Below are 15,819 nucleotides of genomic sequence, written 5' to 3'. Positions count from 1 at the left end.
CCACGGAAGAATAAAATATAGACCTAAATAGAGCATTACTGCGACTCGACTTGTTCAGCCCAAGAAGTCCCTTCCATCGGTGAAAGAGGGTCCACGTTGAGAAGGTCCAGGTTCACTGCAGTTGTTGCAGCATTGAGAGGTTCCTTTGGCTCCTTAGGCTCATCGGAGGAGTCCTTGAGGACCTCCTTCTGAGTGTCCTTCTGCTCCTCCTTGACCCACTCTTTCGGGGCCTCTTTCGAGGTATCCTTCCCGTTCTTCTCACTGCCAGGGAGCGCAGGGAAGTCTGCCTCATTGTCAAGCACCGGAGCAGGAGCCCACCTCGACTCGCCCAGGCCTGGCAGATTCTCGGCCGCGCCGTCCGACTGGGGAATATCCTCCCGTGGGCCACGATGACCACCGCGACCACGTCCACCGCGACCCCCACGGCCTCGACCTCGATGGCCCCCTCGAGGACTGTCACCATGGGGCTCCTCATGCACCTCACCACTCGGCTGGTCGCTAGGCTGCCCTTCAAAGTCGCGTCTCGTATAGCCAGAAACACCACCGTGCATACCTCGACGGAGGCCCCCGCGCCCACCGCGCGGGTTGAAATCCTCCTCCTTCTTCTGAGCATCCCACTCCCGGCCCGCAAAGGCTTGCAACTTCCGCTGTCGGTTGCGTTCCCGCTCGTTATCCATGACCCGGCGCTGCACCCGTTCCTGGCGTCTCTTCTCCTCCGCAACCTTCTCCCTCTCAAGGAATGAGGCTTGGTCAGCTTCAGCCCGAGCGTGCGCCGCGGCTACCTTAGCAGCGTTTTCCTTCGCAGCCGCAATACGACGCGAGAGCTCCTCTTCCGTGAGTTTCGGCTACACAGACAAACACAAACTCATTAGCCTCACGCTTAAGATCCACCATAGAGCCCCCCACGCCCGTGAAGAAAACGTACCTTCTTGATACCACCCGTAGCACTTCGATCTCCACGTACAGCAGGCACCCGCGGGCCCTCCGCTGCAGGCTTCTCACCCGCCGGTTGTTCTGTCTCTGCAGCCGCAGCCCCTGAGGCAGCCGGGTTAGTAGTAGTAGTCGTCGTAGCCTCCTCCACGGGATTGTTGCTGTCCTCGCCACCCTCCACAGGGCTCTCCGCCGTAGTCTTATTATTATGATAATTGTGCTTATTTCTCACGTTCGGATCACCCCTCCGGCCAGAGTTCTGCGACCCCCTCCGCCCACCCCGGCCCCCTCTGCCTCCCCGTCCCCTCCCCCGTCGCTCACCCCCGCGTGACCGCGACGGAGTGTCAGTCCGCGCAGGCGGTGATACGTCTCTGTCGATAGTAGTTGATGCTGTTGCGGGCGCGATACTCTCTTCAAAGGACTGCTGCTGGTGGTCATCCGCCGGCGGGGAGTGTTGTTCTTGTTGTTCTTGCAGCTGCATTTGTTGTTGTTGCTCTGCAGAGACGGGGATGATCTCATCGTCGAACAGGTCATCCCCCCCACGTGTTTGCGCGAACTCGTCCATGGCAGGGACGTCACTTGAGGGCCTGTCGTTTTCGGTCTTTCGAGATATGGTTGTATGGCCAGCCGCAAGGCAAAATGGATGTATTTAGTGTTGGTGTGTGTATGTGTATGTGGTATATCGCACAGGCACGACGCAGAAAAGCTGAAGGGTGGACACAGGAAATGCGATCCGTGAAAGGTTGGAAAGGTCTCAGGCGGCTTGTGTGGTTCGAACCAAGGAGGGCGATTAATTAAGGCTAGCTAAACTATCAGCGCTAGTTCCGCGCGCGGACGCGGGGAAGAACAGTCAGCTTTCTGGTGCGGGACAGAGAAGGGCAACGGCAGGGAAGGGTAGGGCGTTCAAAGCAATTGTGGACAAGTTTAAGATATGAATAGGAGATAGCTGGAACTGGGATGAAAAGTAGACGAACCACAGGCCAACCAGCCAAGTTTATCTGCAGGGAAGCTCCAGTCCAGCCCAGCCCAACCGGACCGGACCCAAGCAAGTCATTGCAGCCGCAACTCCAACTGACTGCTAAGGCGGTCTGAGTTGGACTGGTTCGTGTCTGGATACAATTCTCATGGTGTGGGGGATGATGGAGGAATGAAGGGTCAGGAAGAGGTAGTAGTACATACATAGATTAAGACGTAAGATGTAATCGAGTGATGAAAGAAGCGGTGATTTCTCAAGAGAGTAGCCGTGAGGATGGATCGGAGCAGCAGCGAAGCCAAAGGAAGCTCAAGAGGGGAAACTGCTGCCTCTCACCGCCTGGTTCTGCCATGCACCAACCCAAATACGGACTGATGAGGGGAAAGGTATTCATAACTTGGAAAAAATGATCTCATGCGGTTTCACATCCTACTATGTACTGTACAGTACAAGGCTTCCGTAGTGTATGCGCTAACCAAAAATATTTCCCACTCTTTCATGACTTGCGTAACCCCTAATGTGCTATGCTGCAACTTCACGGTCTCTTCTTTCTCTCGTGCACTATACACACTGCCATGCATTTTCGTCCGTGTAATTCCCTGGACCCTTGTATACATTGCGCCGGGGCCAGCGACAATGCTTGCGGGTATATTCCACTCCACTACCAACTCCATCAACAAACTTGGCTCCCCGCACAAACTCCGGCGCTATGCCCTTCTCCACCCACTGCACCATGGCCATGAGCACGTTGTTCTCCGGCGCAACGCCATTGAATGAATCGGCCACGTTCCCAATGCCGTATGCACCGTCACCGCCCCCACAGTGGCCCATACCACTGATCTGGAAGAAGCGATAAAACTCGTCCAGCTCGGCCGGCGGCAGGTTCATCGTCTCGGCCACTCGCGAGTAATACAGCTTGGAGTTCTCCGAGCTAATGATTTGGTCCATGAGCCCGTGGTAGGTCAGGACCTTGCCGCCGCTCTTGCGGAACGGGGTCAGGTCCGCATCCCAGGTCTGGATGTTGTACGGGTTCTGCTTGAGTGCCACGGCAATATCGTGTCTATTGAAGGTGGCCGGGTCCCAATCCGGGTTGCTGAAAACCACATAGCGGTACCAGTCGGTGCTGTAGGAAAAGGGCGAGCCACCGTAGTAGATTGCGGAGGCAGCCACCTCCGAGCCGGGTTGCATACGAGGGTAAACAAGGGTCCCGTTGAGCCCATAGAGTGGGGACAGGATCTGGCGAACCGTGTTTGCCTGGGCCCCGGTGAGACATTTGGTCGAGGAGGAACCGGGTTTGCAGATGATCGTGTCGATGATCGGGTGGCAGAGATCAGGATCTTCGATGATTCCATCGTGCGCGCCGTCGATAGCGTCGCATTGACGTAAGATCTCATCATGGACAACACTCCAGAGCTCAGAAGAGAGGTAGCTGTCTGAGGTGTTGGTTCCGGTGATGGGGTAGAAGTGACCGCTCCAGGAGGTCAAGCCTACAAAATTCATGGCAGGAGCACCAGCCACCACACCGTCAAAGTCATCGGGGAACTGCTGCACCGACTTGAAGCCCTCACGACCACCGGTGGAGCATCCCAGGTAGTAGGACTTGTTGAAGCCTTGCTCGTAGAAGAGCTTGGTCAACTGCTTTCCAACCACGACTCCAGTGTGAACTGACCGATAGGCAAAATCTTCGACGACTTCTGGGTGTTGGTAAAAGGGTTCGCCAGACGTGCCATTGTGTCCGTTGTTGGCACCGACCGTCGCAAAGCCGAATCCGGTTGTATACGCCATATCATCGTACCCAACACCTTAATAAGAAGACGCGTCAGACCTAAGAACAGAATCATGCAGGATGAGTGGAAGAGAGGTGACATACAGCCATTGAGTCCTCCATTGCCTGTGCTCAGAAACCGACCAGTGTAGTTTCGAGGCAGCCATGCCTCCAATGTGATCTCGCTGCTGTTTGAGGTCGCAACCGCCATCGCGACTCGACAAAAGTCGGCCGTCACAGCCTGATAGGTAGCGCCGCAAGTCGCGGGATTGTCTGGTATAGAGAGGTTGGTTCCTCCGGCCACATATTCCACAATGTTTACTCGCACGTTGGGTAGATCAATCTTGCTTGCAAACTTGGCACATTTGGCTTGAAAAGAATCTTGTCGAGTTGAAATGGCTGAGCCCAAAGCCAAGGAGGGCAGGAGAAGAGGTAGTGTTCTCATGTTGACGGACCTGTTTCTCAGCGCAACTGTTGTGTGAGGGAGGATAGAATCATGGAGCCCTCGAGTAGAGGAGGAGCCCTTTTATAGACCTTCTTGCTCGGAAACATTTCCACTTGCTTGCTTCACCGTCTCCACCAGTGATGCCTATCAAGAGTGGAGATTGGGGCATCCAGAGCAGAGTCATCAGTCAAGCTTTGAGAATCCTCCGAGATTGTACCGGGGTGAGAGGGATGCGGTGATTGGGAAGTGTTTGGAGGAGAGAAAGAGATTAATGCCGGCAGATGAGCGGAGCCGAAAATGAAGCTAAATAAATGCGAGACTGTGGTTGGGCCAGGGGCTTCCCCCATACCCCACAGCCACTTTTCCGGGGATCGTCAACTTCTCCGCATTTTGCGGAGAACAGGTTCGATGCCTTCCTCTACCTTTGGGGGCCAGGGCCCTTGCCCCCTTCTGGCTTAGAAGGAAGGATTTGGCTTCCTTCCGTTACCTGTCAGAAACACAGCTCTGTCTTACAATACAGCACTTGAAGAAAGCCGAGGCACGGAGACACATCTCCCTAAGAAACAGACCAGTCATCAGTTCGCATTCCATCACTTCTACCGAATCCAGTGCCGCCTCAATATCTATCACATAGTCCATGCGTCATTTCTTTCAAGCAAGTCGAATTTGTTCACCGAAAATTGCACTTGGTGAAGGGAACAGGCAGGAGAATCAGAGATGCAGCAAGCTAGTGATCTGGTGGATCGAGTTCTGAATACAGAAAGTTCAACGAAGCTTAGTTCGGAACCGCAGAGGGAAAGTTGGTTTCTTGGCCCCGGGTGCTTATCGTGCACTCCAGAGTATATTCAACCGTCACCCCCAGCACGAAAGGAAATACCACCCGCTAGGTTGTTCCACCGTGCAAGTGCGTAAATATTAAATCAAAAATAAGGAAACACATAATTAAGATGGATGTCGAATGCAATAGAGTCAATGCCCACGCCGAAACAGATAATTGACTAGAGATCAAGACCGTTAGTGCGTCTGTATACGGACTGCGGAGGATAGGGGGCCGAACAAATTACAGCGACTGCCCTTGAATGCTCTGTAACTACATTCCAGATCACGAGGCTACACCAGACTAGATCACCCATCACTTTCAGTACGAGATCCAGCCCATACTTAGATCCCATCTGGTCAATTGCCTTGAGTATTTTCGCAGCTATGACGGCTGCTCTGTCAAGATCAGCCAACATGCCAGTCAAGTGAATTTGTTGCTGCTGGTGTAATCGGGATGTTTCTTGTAGAGCTTCGTATTGCTGCAATTGTGCTTGATGCAGCTGTTCGGTTCGTTCTTCGGACTCATTAAGAGCCTTCTGAAGGCCTGGCATGCGCTTTGAAAATCAGTAATGTTTTCCCGTTTTCTTGGAAGTTGTCGCAAACCTCATTCATGCTCTGCGCGATTTGCAGCATATATACCATTCGAGTCGAGAGCAGGTCCTACTACAGTTAGCTCACTGAAAGGATTTGATAATAAATACCCACCAGAGAAGCATCAAATTGCAAGAGTCTTGCCAAATTATCCTGGCAGAGTACTCCTACGCTTTCGTGGTGAGCCAAGGCTGTCTCCCTGGTGGTCTCTAGCTCTCTCTGCTGCGCATCCGCCAATTCATGCTCCCTCTTGGCCGACTCTTGCTGTAGAGCGTGTAGTGTGTGACCAAGCTTATCAGCTTCGATAGCCACAGTCTGGAGTTTCTAGACAGATCATTAACCTTAGTATTAGTCATATAAGCAAATGCAGACTCACGAGATCGAGGGTGTCTGTCTTTTGCTGCAGTGTGTCAATCGCAGGCCCTAGGGACTCCTTGAAAGAGTCGACGGCATACGCGTACAGGCCGTGCAAAATCCGGTCCATCGTCGATCTCAAGCGCATATCGGTTTCTTCCAGTTCCTGTCTCATCCTGCTTCTCATGATACCGACAGCGTGCATGAATTCTTTCTGACGGGCAAGGTCAGCTGCAGCGACCTCCACGGCCTCGTGGAGACCATGCTCCAGCTCGGCAGAGCTATTTAGTATAGATCGATAAAGCTCCAAAAGCTCCGCCTTCTCAGTCTCATCCCTGGCCGCCTGGCATATAACCACAGCATTCTGCCGACTGTTGCTGTAGGAAGTCCACCACTGCGGCCGGGTCTCCAGCAACTGAAGGCAAGACTCCAGCTGCGGCTTCTGAATGAGCTCCGGAGCACTGAAGCGGATTCTATCCCCGAAAATAGATCCGAACCTGCCTCTTTTCTGCGGCGGCACAATCACCAATGAGGAACAAGTGTCTGGCGCTGCTGCCTTAGCTTCTCGAAGCTCACAAATGGCAAGACGAGCTGCATAAAGCGAGCGCACGAGCTCTAGGTCCAGGTATATATCCGTGTCTTGTTTCTCGGACCGACCCCCGATTGACTGGCAGGAAGAGACGAGCTCTGATACCGCCAGCCGGCTGCAGGATGGGGCGAGCTTCATTGAATCGATGAGAAGGAGAGCTTCTTGTATAATAGGCTTTTGCTTCGGCACTCTGGGAGTAAGGAGCGATGTAAGGTCGATCTCGTCCATAGCAAGATTGTCGTTCCCTGCGAGAGCTGCTTGCATCGTTAGCGATTGCCGTGAGAGTGGCCACATAGAGACGTACCATTTTCTGGAAGCACTGCTTCCACGAGACTGTTGAGGCTAAAGATAACTAGGAGCACCAATATAATGATATGCTGAGACATGATAGCGACGAAGGACAATGCAGTCAGCAGTTTCATGGTGGATATTAGTGTCGAGGTCGAGGGTCCGTAAGATTGTACCAGGGAGAAGTATGGAGTAAATAAAGACTATAGTAATGCAGTATAGAACGTGGAGAAATTAAGAGTCTGTAGGACTTAGGTCAATTGAAGCATAATGTAGCAGGTTCATCGAGTTGACACTCATAAGGTAAGCGAGTGGAACGAGGAAGTAGGACAGGCGTGAAGCGGGAAGGTGAGGTTATCCCCATTCTCTGGGCTAGCCCATAAGTCAACCTCAGTTCAGCGGAGAGAAAGACCCGTGCGGCTTACCACACAGCTCCAACACCATTTCATCACGAGTGCAGAATCGAAGTAGAAGCTGTAGAGAGACCTCACCCCCGATCTATACACCCTCTCACGTGATATGCACTAACCGCATTAGGAATACAGGATCTCCGGACAAAATCCGTCCGCATCAAAAGAATCCTAGACTAGTCAATCAAAACACCAGTCGCAACCCACGCCGCCATGTCGAATCTTCTACCCCAGAGCTGCCTCCGGCAGTTTGCGCGGAGCTCCCTGAGAACGGGCGCTGCGTCTGCTCGTCCCGGTTCAGCCTTCGCGCTCCCTCTCCGGACACAACCTTTCTCAACCACTTCCCCGACACAATCGCGGAAGGGCAGTGCCCCGATTACCATCCCCCCGGAGGTGTCTCTCAAGTTCATCGATCTCCCGGTTGTCTCCGTGAGAGGAGGCGCTGAGGAAGCTCCCAAGGTTGCAATTGAGGTGTCGGGCCCTCTGGGTGAGTCCTCGTCTTTCGGAACTTCCCCGGCGAGGAAACAACTCTCATGGTATATCTAACAAGAAGTGAATGCTAGGTAAAATGACTCTGAAAGTCCCCCCTTTCGTCAACGTCGAACACGATGAAGCCCTCCGGAAGGCCACTCTCTCCGTTCAGGACCGGGAGATCAAACACCAGCGTGCCATGTGGGGTATGTGAACAAACCTCTTCTGCCCCGGAAATCCCTTCTCCGCGGGTCTTTGAGTGGTCCAACTGACTGGTCGATGACAAAATCAGGAACCATGCGCTCGCATCTACAAAACTACGTCCTGGGAGTGTCGGAAGGTCACATCTGTATCCTGAGTATGGTCGGTGTCGGTTACAGAGCCACGATCGAGTCTCAGGCGACCACCGTCAAGTCCCAATTCAAGGGCCAAAAGTTCGTCTCCCTGAAGGTCGGATACTCCCACCCGATTGAGCTCCCCGTCCCGTGGGGAGTCAAGGCCAGCACACCCCAGCCGACCCGTATCCTGCTCGAGAGTGTCAACAAGGAAGTCGTGACGCAGTTCGCGGCCGAGATCCGCGAATGGCGCAAGCCCGAGCCCTACAAGGGCAAGGGTATCTTCATCAACGGAGAGACCGTCAGATTGAAGGCCAAGAAGATTCGGTGATCGGGGGGTCATTTATACCTTTGGGGGATTTTTTCCTTTTCTTTTCTTTCTGTATATGTATATCGGAGCATGGTTCTCTGGGTTCGCGACTGGTATTTTGAAATTTGTGTACTTTTAGACGCATCTAGCGTGGATATAGCTTGACAGTTTATGCAGCCAACATGAAAAAAAAAATCACAATCTATGCATAACAGGAAATTCGTAACCTCTTTTTTTTCTTTCTACAACTTCAGAACGACCTTCACGGCGTCGATGACCTGGTCGTGGATGGCCGCGGGGGCGGCGACGACACCCTTGTTGGCAGCCAAGGTCCGGCCCTTGCTGAAGTCCAATCTCTGACCGTAGATATCAGTCACTTGACCGCCCGCCTCGCGGACGATCAGGTCTCCCGCGGCGTGATCCCAGATCTTCTCCTGGTAGTCCTTCTTCACCGGCAGGCGCAGGTAGATGTCACCGGCTCCTCTGGCGATGGAGCAGTACTTGGCCTGGGAGTCCAGACGCACACTGGGGGCGGTGATGCCCAGACGCTCGGCGACGGCGGCGTTGTCACCCTGGGCGGAGTGGGCAGCTTCGACGCCCTCGCAGAAAACGGCCTGGGCGATGTCAGGCACGGGGCGCATGGAGATCGACTTGCTCTCGGCGAGACCGGCGTTGGTCAGGGGTCTGCTGATGGCTCCGACACCCTGGATGGCGGAGAAAAGGACCCCGTTGCCGGCGCCGCTGGTCTGCTCCGCACCGATGCCGGCGGACAAAGTCTCGGAGTCGTTGACGGGGAGGTTGGGGCAGCCGATGGCTCCGACCTTGACATCACCGTCCTCGATCAGGCCCAGGCAGACGGCGTACTGGCCGCCGCGCAGGAAGCCCTTGGTGCCGTCGATGGGATCCAGGGCCCAGACGCGACCCTTGGCGCCCCCAGCGCTCTTGCCCTCATCGATGATGTCCAGCATCGCTTCCTCGCTCGGCAAGGCGCCGCCCAGAAGATTGTCGCTCTCGCTGTCCTCCAACTTGATGTCCTTGACGAGTCTCCAGATCTCGGCGCTCAGCGCCTTGTCCTCGCGGAGCGTGCTGGCCTCCTCCTCGGCGACAATCTCATCGTTGGGGAAGTTCTTGCGGAGGGCTTGGATGATCAGAGCCTGAGCTCCGAAGTCGCCGATGGTGACGGGAGACTTGTCATCCTTGGACACGGTTCCCTTGGCCTTCTCGTTGAAGACCTTCTGGGTGAGGAGAGTTGCGCGCTGAACGGCGAGTTCGGCGATGAAGCGTTCTTGTTGGTAGGCCATGGTCGCGGGTTGGGTATGAGGGATGGAGGAGGAGGAATAGAAGTGGGGGAGAAGAGGAGAGAGTAGATGGTGGCGGGCTTTTAAGATGATGCTGACTCCAAGTAGTAGAGTGGAGCAGACGACGAGACGGGAGAAGATGGAGAGTCGCGGTTTGCGGATGGAGCTAGGATCTGCCGAATTCGGAGACCGAAGACCCATTCCAAGTTCCAAACTCAAGCCAGAGGGGGGTCAATTGGGGGATAATTACTGAGTAAGTGACTTTCTGTAGCTGGTCAATTGCTTCAATTCCTCCTCTACGTGTGTGGGTTGTGATTCTTGTGAATGAATTTCTATGTGGTAGCTGTTTCAATAGAGATCCATGATGGGGATGGTGAATGGGGGATCAGGTGGAAATGCCCCTCCTCTCCTTTATCCAGGAATGGGGCAGTGAGTACAGTACGTACGTAATTGGGTCTGCGCGGCATCGGAAAGAGGAGCCCCAGGCATGGATCAGGCAATAATAAGGCACTCAATTTTGATTGCATTGTCTCTTTCCCCGCACTAGACCCAATGGGGCAACTGGCGAGGGGCACTACGAATCAGTCACGAGATTGGAAGCGCAACTGACACTGGCACTCTCTCTTCTCGAGTCTATGTTGTTTATCGAACCACACATCCACCGCATGACGTTGGAGGCGCTCATTCGGTGTTCCTTCGTCAGTTCTCTCCTCTCTTGTGCGTGCGTGCATCTTTGCTTTGGGATCTTCCATCCGAAATTCAAATCAGTAACACACTCCACCCTTATCTGCGGGTTGGGCTGAGTGCTGCACCCCAGACACTCACTGTCTAGTGTCTACACGTCACCGCTCTGCGGCTTTCGGCTTTCTTGCGCTTCTCCTTAATATTCCCTAGTCCATCCGAATTGGGATCTGCATAACGACTCTACAATAGCATTATAGGTGTACATCAAGGGTCTCCGCCTCAAAATCACCTCATCCCTCTCAACCACAGTTTGCGACCCTGTCTTTGCGCATGTGAAAGTACTCGCTACCGAGTTACCGGTCCGCAGTACCCTCGCAAATCACACGACTTCTTAACGGCCGCATTTGCTCTTAGACACATTCTTAAACATCATGTTTCACTCCTCGGTAAGTCTATCTTAGATCCACGCGACGGGCCAATGCGGCTGTCGTCCGGACATCAGACCAGCACTTAAACAGTCGTCTTTGCTTTGTTACATTTTACTGAACGCTGGACCATTCATCAGTCCACCTCAAGTGCTGATCAATTTGCTACTCTCATAGAAGCCATACACCGCCGTGACGGTGCAAATCGAAGTACTCACTAGCGAACAATACGATGTCGAAGACTCCAGCGGAATTGTCGACCTGATCGAAGCTATCCGCATACAAGCTAGTGGTCCACGGGAAGCCAGTCGTGCGCTGCGCAAGAAGCTGTCAGTCGAGCCAGCCTTTTCCCCTCCAATTCACTAACGCACCCCTGCAGCAAGTATGGCAATCTCCATCGCCAACTACGAGCCCTCACGATCCTCGACTTCTTGATACAGAACACCGGCGATCGGTTCCTGCGCGAATTTGCGGACGAGCCCTTGCTGGAACGGTTGCGCATCGCTGCCACCGACCCAGTCTCTGATCCCCTGGTCAAACAGAAATGCAAGCAGTTGTTCGGACAATGGGCCGCATCATACAAGGACACCCCCGGCATGGAGCGGGTGACGGCGCTCTATCGCCAGCTGCCCAAACGCAAGCAGCCGGCTACCCAGGCGAAGGCCAAAGTGCTACGCGATTCGGCCACATCCGACGAGCCCGTAATGGGACATACGGTGTCGGTCTCCGCCGGCAACGGGCCCGCGACCGTCCTCAGCGGACCGAAACATAAGCACACATCCAGCCGCTCCTCGCGCAAGGAGAAGAAGGAGAAGAGGACGCTCAGCCGCAGTTTCAGCCTGGACAAGGAGAAGCCGGAGATTTTGCAGACGCTGGCGTCCTCCTCGGTCGCCAGTACGAACCTCCTCAACGCGCTCAAATTGGTCAACCGCGAGACACACCGGGTCAGCGAAGATGCAGAGGTCCTCAACCGGTTTGAGACCTGCAAGACGCTCCGGCGCCAGATCCTGCGGTACATCCAGCACGTCGAAAGCGAGGAGTACCTAGGCAGCCTAATCCATGCCAACGAGGAGCTCGTCACGGCACTGATGGCCTTCGAGGTCCTGGACAAGAGCGTCGACTACGACAGTGACAGCGACCAAGACGTGATTGAGAGCGGCTGGACCCCTGACCGCGACGACCTCCCGGAGTCCTTCGCCGGGTTGACTGTCAACCCGCCTAAGCCTCCGCGTCCGCCCCGGCCGCTCAGCTTATCCATGCCTTCCTCCTCATCGAGACGCAAGACGTACAGTGATAGCGAGTCCGAGACTGATGAGGACGACGACGAGAACAATCCATTTGGGGACCGAAATGAGATCCGGACCCCTGCGCATGAGAGAAGTGAACCTACCTGGTATGTACACACATACAACTCTGAATTTGCTTACGCCCTCGAAAACATGACTAACACCCGTTGCAGGAAGGAAGTTTGAATTCTTGACGTGTTTGTTTATGTGAATGTGTGTTTATCAAAGACAGGACGGCGTTGCTTTTTGTCCTTTCCGATGGCGCTCAGATTCCATGGCCTTTTCTGCACCCCCGTTTTTTATTTCCTTGTGCGATTCAACTTGTTCATGACTCGAATGCTATTTTTATTATACTCTATCTTGTTCAAACAACGCCTTGAAATGGCCGTCTCGTCTGATTTCTTTCTCGAGACTTGGGGAAGAAATGCCCCTGTTACCTTACCCTTCTTCCACCCAATCCCCACCGATTTTCGATCTTTGATCTCAGGAGATAGAAGTTTTCGAGAAAAAGAATATTCCTACAATAACAATCGATCGAAAGGAGTTCTTACATATTACGTTACCCATATAAGTTAGATGCAGTGCACTTTCAAGTATGCAAGACTATGTTACGGTTCACAAAATTGAAAGTAGTGCTGACTTCAAATCCGACACCGACACCGACACCGTGCTAGAACAGACCCAGTTCCCCCCAGTGTTATTTCAGTGGAATGGGATGTAATATTCAAGGGAAAATAAAGATTATGGAAAGGAAGCACGCACAAAAGGTATTTCCCAGGTTGGGTTGGTTGGTTGGTTGGTCATCATCGTGATAAAGGCCAGTCTATATAGGTAATAAACAATCACTCGGAACGCCAAGCAAAAAGGTATGATACGGTTGAGGAAGGGAGAAGCAATAGGGTGTGAAGGGGGTATTATGAATAAACGGGGTAGGGGTAATAGCGGGGTGGGTTTGAAGCAAGTCATCGGGTGGTCCATTTTTTGTGTGCGGATTTCCAGCCCTGTGATGGCTCCTGTGAGACCGGGTGGTTGAGGATAAGAACGGATGGATATATTTGCAATGGTGTGGGAGGAGATTGATGATAGGCCGGAGGAGGAGATCGGGGCTAGAGCACCTTCGTCTTCATCCACTCACTCGTGCCGACGCCGAGGTTCAGCCCGTTGCGCGCCCACCAGGTGCGCACGCGCTGCTCGGCGCCGGAGACGGGGTCGGCGTCCTCGAGGGCCTCCTCGATGTCGCAGGTCTTGAACTCGACGCGCAGGCCGCTGCGGCGCCACCACTCCAGGACGGCGTCGTGGCCGTTCTTGGTGGGGCCGACCAGGACCTGGCTGTCGAAGATCATCTTGGCGCCCTTGAGCCGGTGCCAGAATTCCAGGACGTGCACGTGGCCGTGGGTGCTGGCGATGCGGGCGACCGACTCGCCGTGCGTGTAGGGGATCCCCGAGGCGTCCCACCAGGCCAGGGAGGCGGTGCGGCCGGACTGGGCGGCCAGGAGCACGGATTTGCCGACCTTCAGCGGGATGCGGGTGCGGCGGCCACTGGCGAGGACGGGGTGTGAGGAGGTCGCCGGGGGGGCGGAGGAGGCGCGCTTCCACCAGTCCAGCACGGCGACTTGGCCCTCGGCGCTGGCGGCCTCGAGGGCGCGCTCCGTGTACCGCAGTTCCAGGCCGGAGGTGCGCCACCACTCCAGCACGTTGACGAAGCCGGCCCGCGAGGCGCCGTCCATTGCGTCGGTGGTGTAGTCTTTGTTCGGGAGGTCGGGGGCGTCGCGCCACCACGTCAGGAGGTTGGGGTTGCCGTAGATGGCCGAGGCACGGTAGGGGAGGACGCTGAGGAGCGAGGTCGTCCAGAGGAGGTCATGCTGTTTCTCAATGAGGTAGGAGAGGATGTCGGTTCGGGAGAATTTGAAGATGAGGTGAAGGGAGAGATCGGAGAGGGGTTTCCAGCGCGGGAGGCTGTCGATGCGCTTCTTGATCGCCGCGAAGGATCCTCGCAGGATGGTGTATTCGAGCGAGGCCGGCGTGGACATTTTCAGCAGGTGGTTCTGCCATTCTTTGGGCACGGGGAGGTTCGTGGGGATGCCCACGGCCTTGGCGATCTCCCAGTCGTGTAGCTGGTCCTCGAAGATATTCAACCAGAGCTCCATCGGTAATGAGCGCGGGCCATGTTCCGTCTTATTCAGGCGATATAGCAGGTGTCGCGATATGGCTGAAGGCACATCCCCCGTCTGCGTCGTTTCTGGCGGTCCGCTCGAATGATCTGAAGGCTGGCCGGAAGCAGGATGTTTTTCCGAGAAAGATAGTTTCAGGGTCTGTTCAATCGTGTCGTGGAGAACCTTCAATCCATCCCAGGGCAATTGTACCAATTCTTCCGTATCCCCGGGCTTCCACAGCACCGGCGTGACGACCTTGATCCAGGACCAATATTGCCGCACCTCCCAGAGCTGCCGTTTGCTGAGCGGGTGGCTCCATTCCGACACAGTCATGCCGGGGATGAGCACCACGGGTTTCGACGACATCCAGCCCCGGAGCAGGGCCAGCGTGAGGGTGTTGGTCAAGCCCGACAGCATGGAACCCAGCGCTCCCGCATCGATCGGCGCGACCAGGAGCATATCCGCCCAGTCGCACAGCTCCGCCGCCTTGGCCTTCAACCATTTCCGCGCGCCCGTTTTCTTCTCGAAGGTCTGGCTATCCACCGTATCCATGTAGTGCGGGACCTTGCTGGCGCTCGAGAGCAGCGCCGAGGGCTCGTCGGTGATCAATCGTAGTTCGATGTCCGGGTTCCGCACCAAGGAGGGGAGTACGTTGTCGACGAATGCGCTATCAGTGGAGAGGAGTAAACGTTTTCGACGGCGGGTCGAAGGGCCAGCGAGATCTTTCATTTCATTATCTATGCAGGATCCGACCATACTTGTATGCGCAGTGACCATTTCCTCGCTCCTCGCAGAATCCACCTCCATTTCCGAGGACCAAGCAGCTTTCGAACCCACACTTGCAACCGTCGATGTCGTGGAGATGCTCGTCCCGACCCCGACTGCCATAATAATAACAATCCGATTCAACAAGGATCAGGGGAAAGGGTGTCACAAAGGAGAGTTGTTCGATCGGGCCGGGGATGGTGTGTGGGTGGTATGGGGCCTTGCGCGCGGTATTATAGCTGAGTGAGTCCCCCCCCGAGTCGTCCAAGCTAAAACAGAACCGTTAAGAACAAGGCTTGCCGGCAGGGATCGTCACCAAAGCAAATACCAACTCCCTGGTCAAGGATACGAATCGCAACCAGTGCAATCCTCGCGTTTGAAAGGAAGTGGAGAATAGGGCGGTAAGGATAAAGAGGGAGTCTGTAGCAGTAGCAGTGGCAGAGAGTGGACTGTCTGGCAGTGAATTGATTGCAACCCAAGAAAGCTGTTCTCCTCCCAGACGAATAATGTTGAACTACCGAGTGCAAGCCATGTACAGTGCAGTCAAGAGGCGGACCTCGAAGCAACCGCACGTGTTGAACGACTGGTGGTCTGATCGGAGGAACTAAGCGGTGTGTTGGGAGAGAGAGAGAGAGCGGGACTTGCAGAATAATACGTAAATTCGCAGATGAAGGGAAGCTTGGGCGGGAATGCGGTAGGGCAGTCGTCGCCACGTCTTTCCGTTTGCTGCACGCCACCAGGTTTATAGGTATGTGTAAAGACGGTGGATGATCTCAGGGTGATGAGAGAGTAGTACTGTGAGGAAGTAAGGGAATTAAAAAAAAAAAAAAGAGGGACTGACTGTCACAACCAAAGCAAGGAGAGTGAAGAAAGAGCGGAGAGTCGAGTCAGTGTGCCACTCACTGACCGGCCATGCATGAGAAATGGA

The 15,819-nt window shown here is 54.5% G+C and overlaps 7 protein-coding genes across 7 annotated transcripts; 2 read left to right on the top strand and 5 right to left on the bottom strand.

Annotated features, from left to right (window-relative positions):
• Positions 1-35: 35 nt before the first annotated feature.
• On the bottom strand, positions 36-1,495 carry BO66DRAFT_406314 (uncharacterized protein; the record flags this gene model as incomplete). Its single annotated transcript, XM_025649014.1, has 2 exons — positions 36-845; positions 926-1,495. 2 exons carry the CDS (start codon positions 1,493-1,495, stop codon positions 36-38), a joined length of 1,380 nt encoding a protein of 459 aa, XP_025498357.1.
• A 969-nt stretch (positions 1,496-2,464) lies between these two features.
• Positions 2,465-4,327, bottom strand: faeB-2 (putative feruloyl esterase; the record flags this gene model as incomplete). Its single annotated transcript, XM_025646136.1, has 2 exons — positions 3,774-4,327; positions 2,465-3,705 (listed from the first exon to the last, which is right to left on the bottom strand). The coding sequence occupies exons 1-2, from the start codon at positions 4,111-4,113 to the stop codon at positions 2,465-2,467; spliced, it is 1,581 nt and encodes a 526-aa protein (XP_025498356.1). The 5' UTR covers positions 4,114-4,327.
• A 762-nt stretch (positions 4,328-5,089) lies between these two features.
• BO66DRAFT_475715 (putative nuclear membrane fusion protein Kar5) lies at positions 5,090-6,888 on the bottom strand (the record flags this gene model as incomplete). The annotated part of the gene is made up of 6 exons (XM_025653269.1): positions 5,090-5,111; positions 5,171-5,476; positions 5,536-5,592; positions 5,695-5,847; positions 5,900-6,720; positions 6,771-6,888. The coding sequence occupies 5 exons, from the start codon at positions 6,886-6,888 to the stop codon at positions 5,354-5,356; spliced, it is 1,272 nt and encodes a 423-aa protein (XP_025498355.1). The 3' UTR covers positions 5,090-5,111; positions 5,171-5,353.
• Positions 6,889-7,350: 462 nt separating this feature from the next.
• On the top strand, positions 7,351-8,458 carry BO66DRAFT_396109 (mitochondrial 54S ribosomal protein uL6m). The gene is made up of 3 exons (XM_025648387.1): positions 7,351-7,651; positions 7,728-7,841; positions 7,928-8,458. Exons 1-3 carry the CDS (start codon positions 7,378-7,380, stop codon positions 8,299-8,301), a joined length of 762 nt encoding a protein of 253 aa, XP_025498354.1. The 5' UTR covers positions 7,351-7,377; the 3' UTR covers positions 8,302-8,458.
• BO66DRAFT_396108 (3'(2'),5'-bisphosphate nucleotidase) lies at positions 8,379-9,938 on the bottom strand. The gene has a single exon (XM_025648386.1). It carries the CDS (start codon positions 9,777-9,779, stop codon positions 8,523-8,525), a length of 1,257 nt encoding a protein of 418 aa, XP_025498353.1. The 5' UTR covers positions 9,780-9,938; the 3' UTR covers positions 8,379-8,522.
• A 293-nt stretch (positions 9,939-10,231) lies between these two features.
• Positions 10,232-12,580, top strand: BO66DRAFT_396107 (LSB5 family protein). Its single transcript, XM_025648385.1, has 4 exons — positions 10,232-10,708; positions 10,865-11,016; positions 11,067-12,080; positions 12,147-12,580. The coding sequence occupies exons 1-4, from the start codon at positions 10,694-10,696 to the stop codon at positions 12,157-12,159; spliced, it is 1,194 nt and encodes a 397-aa protein (XP_025498352.1). The 5' UTR covers positions 10,232-10,693; the 3' UTR covers positions 12,160-12,580.
• BO66DRAFT_424110 (uncharacterized protein) lies at positions 12,581-15,805 on the bottom strand (the record flags this gene model as incomplete). Its single annotated transcript, XM_025650152.1, has 2 exons — positions 12,581-15,007; positions 15,799-15,805. The coding sequence occupies 2 exons, from the start codon at positions 15,803-15,805 to the stop codon at positions 13,080-13,082; spliced, it is 1,935 nt and encodes a 644-aa protein (XP_025498351.1). The 3' UTR covers positions 12,581-13,079.
• Positions 15,806-15,819: the final 14 nt, after the last annotated feature.

This window comes from Aspergillus aculeatinus (assembly GCF_003184765.1).
Source record: "Aspergillus aculeatinus CBS 121060 unplaced genomic scaffold BO66scaffold_78, whole genome shotgun sequence".
Taxonomy (NCBI): domain Eukaryota; kingdom Fungi; phylum Ascomycota; class Eurotiomycetes; order Eurotiales; family Aspergillaceae; genus Aspergillus; species Aspergillus aculeatinus.
Note: the sequence above shows the minus strand (reverse complement) of the source record. Positions and strands in the feature narration are given on the sequence as shown.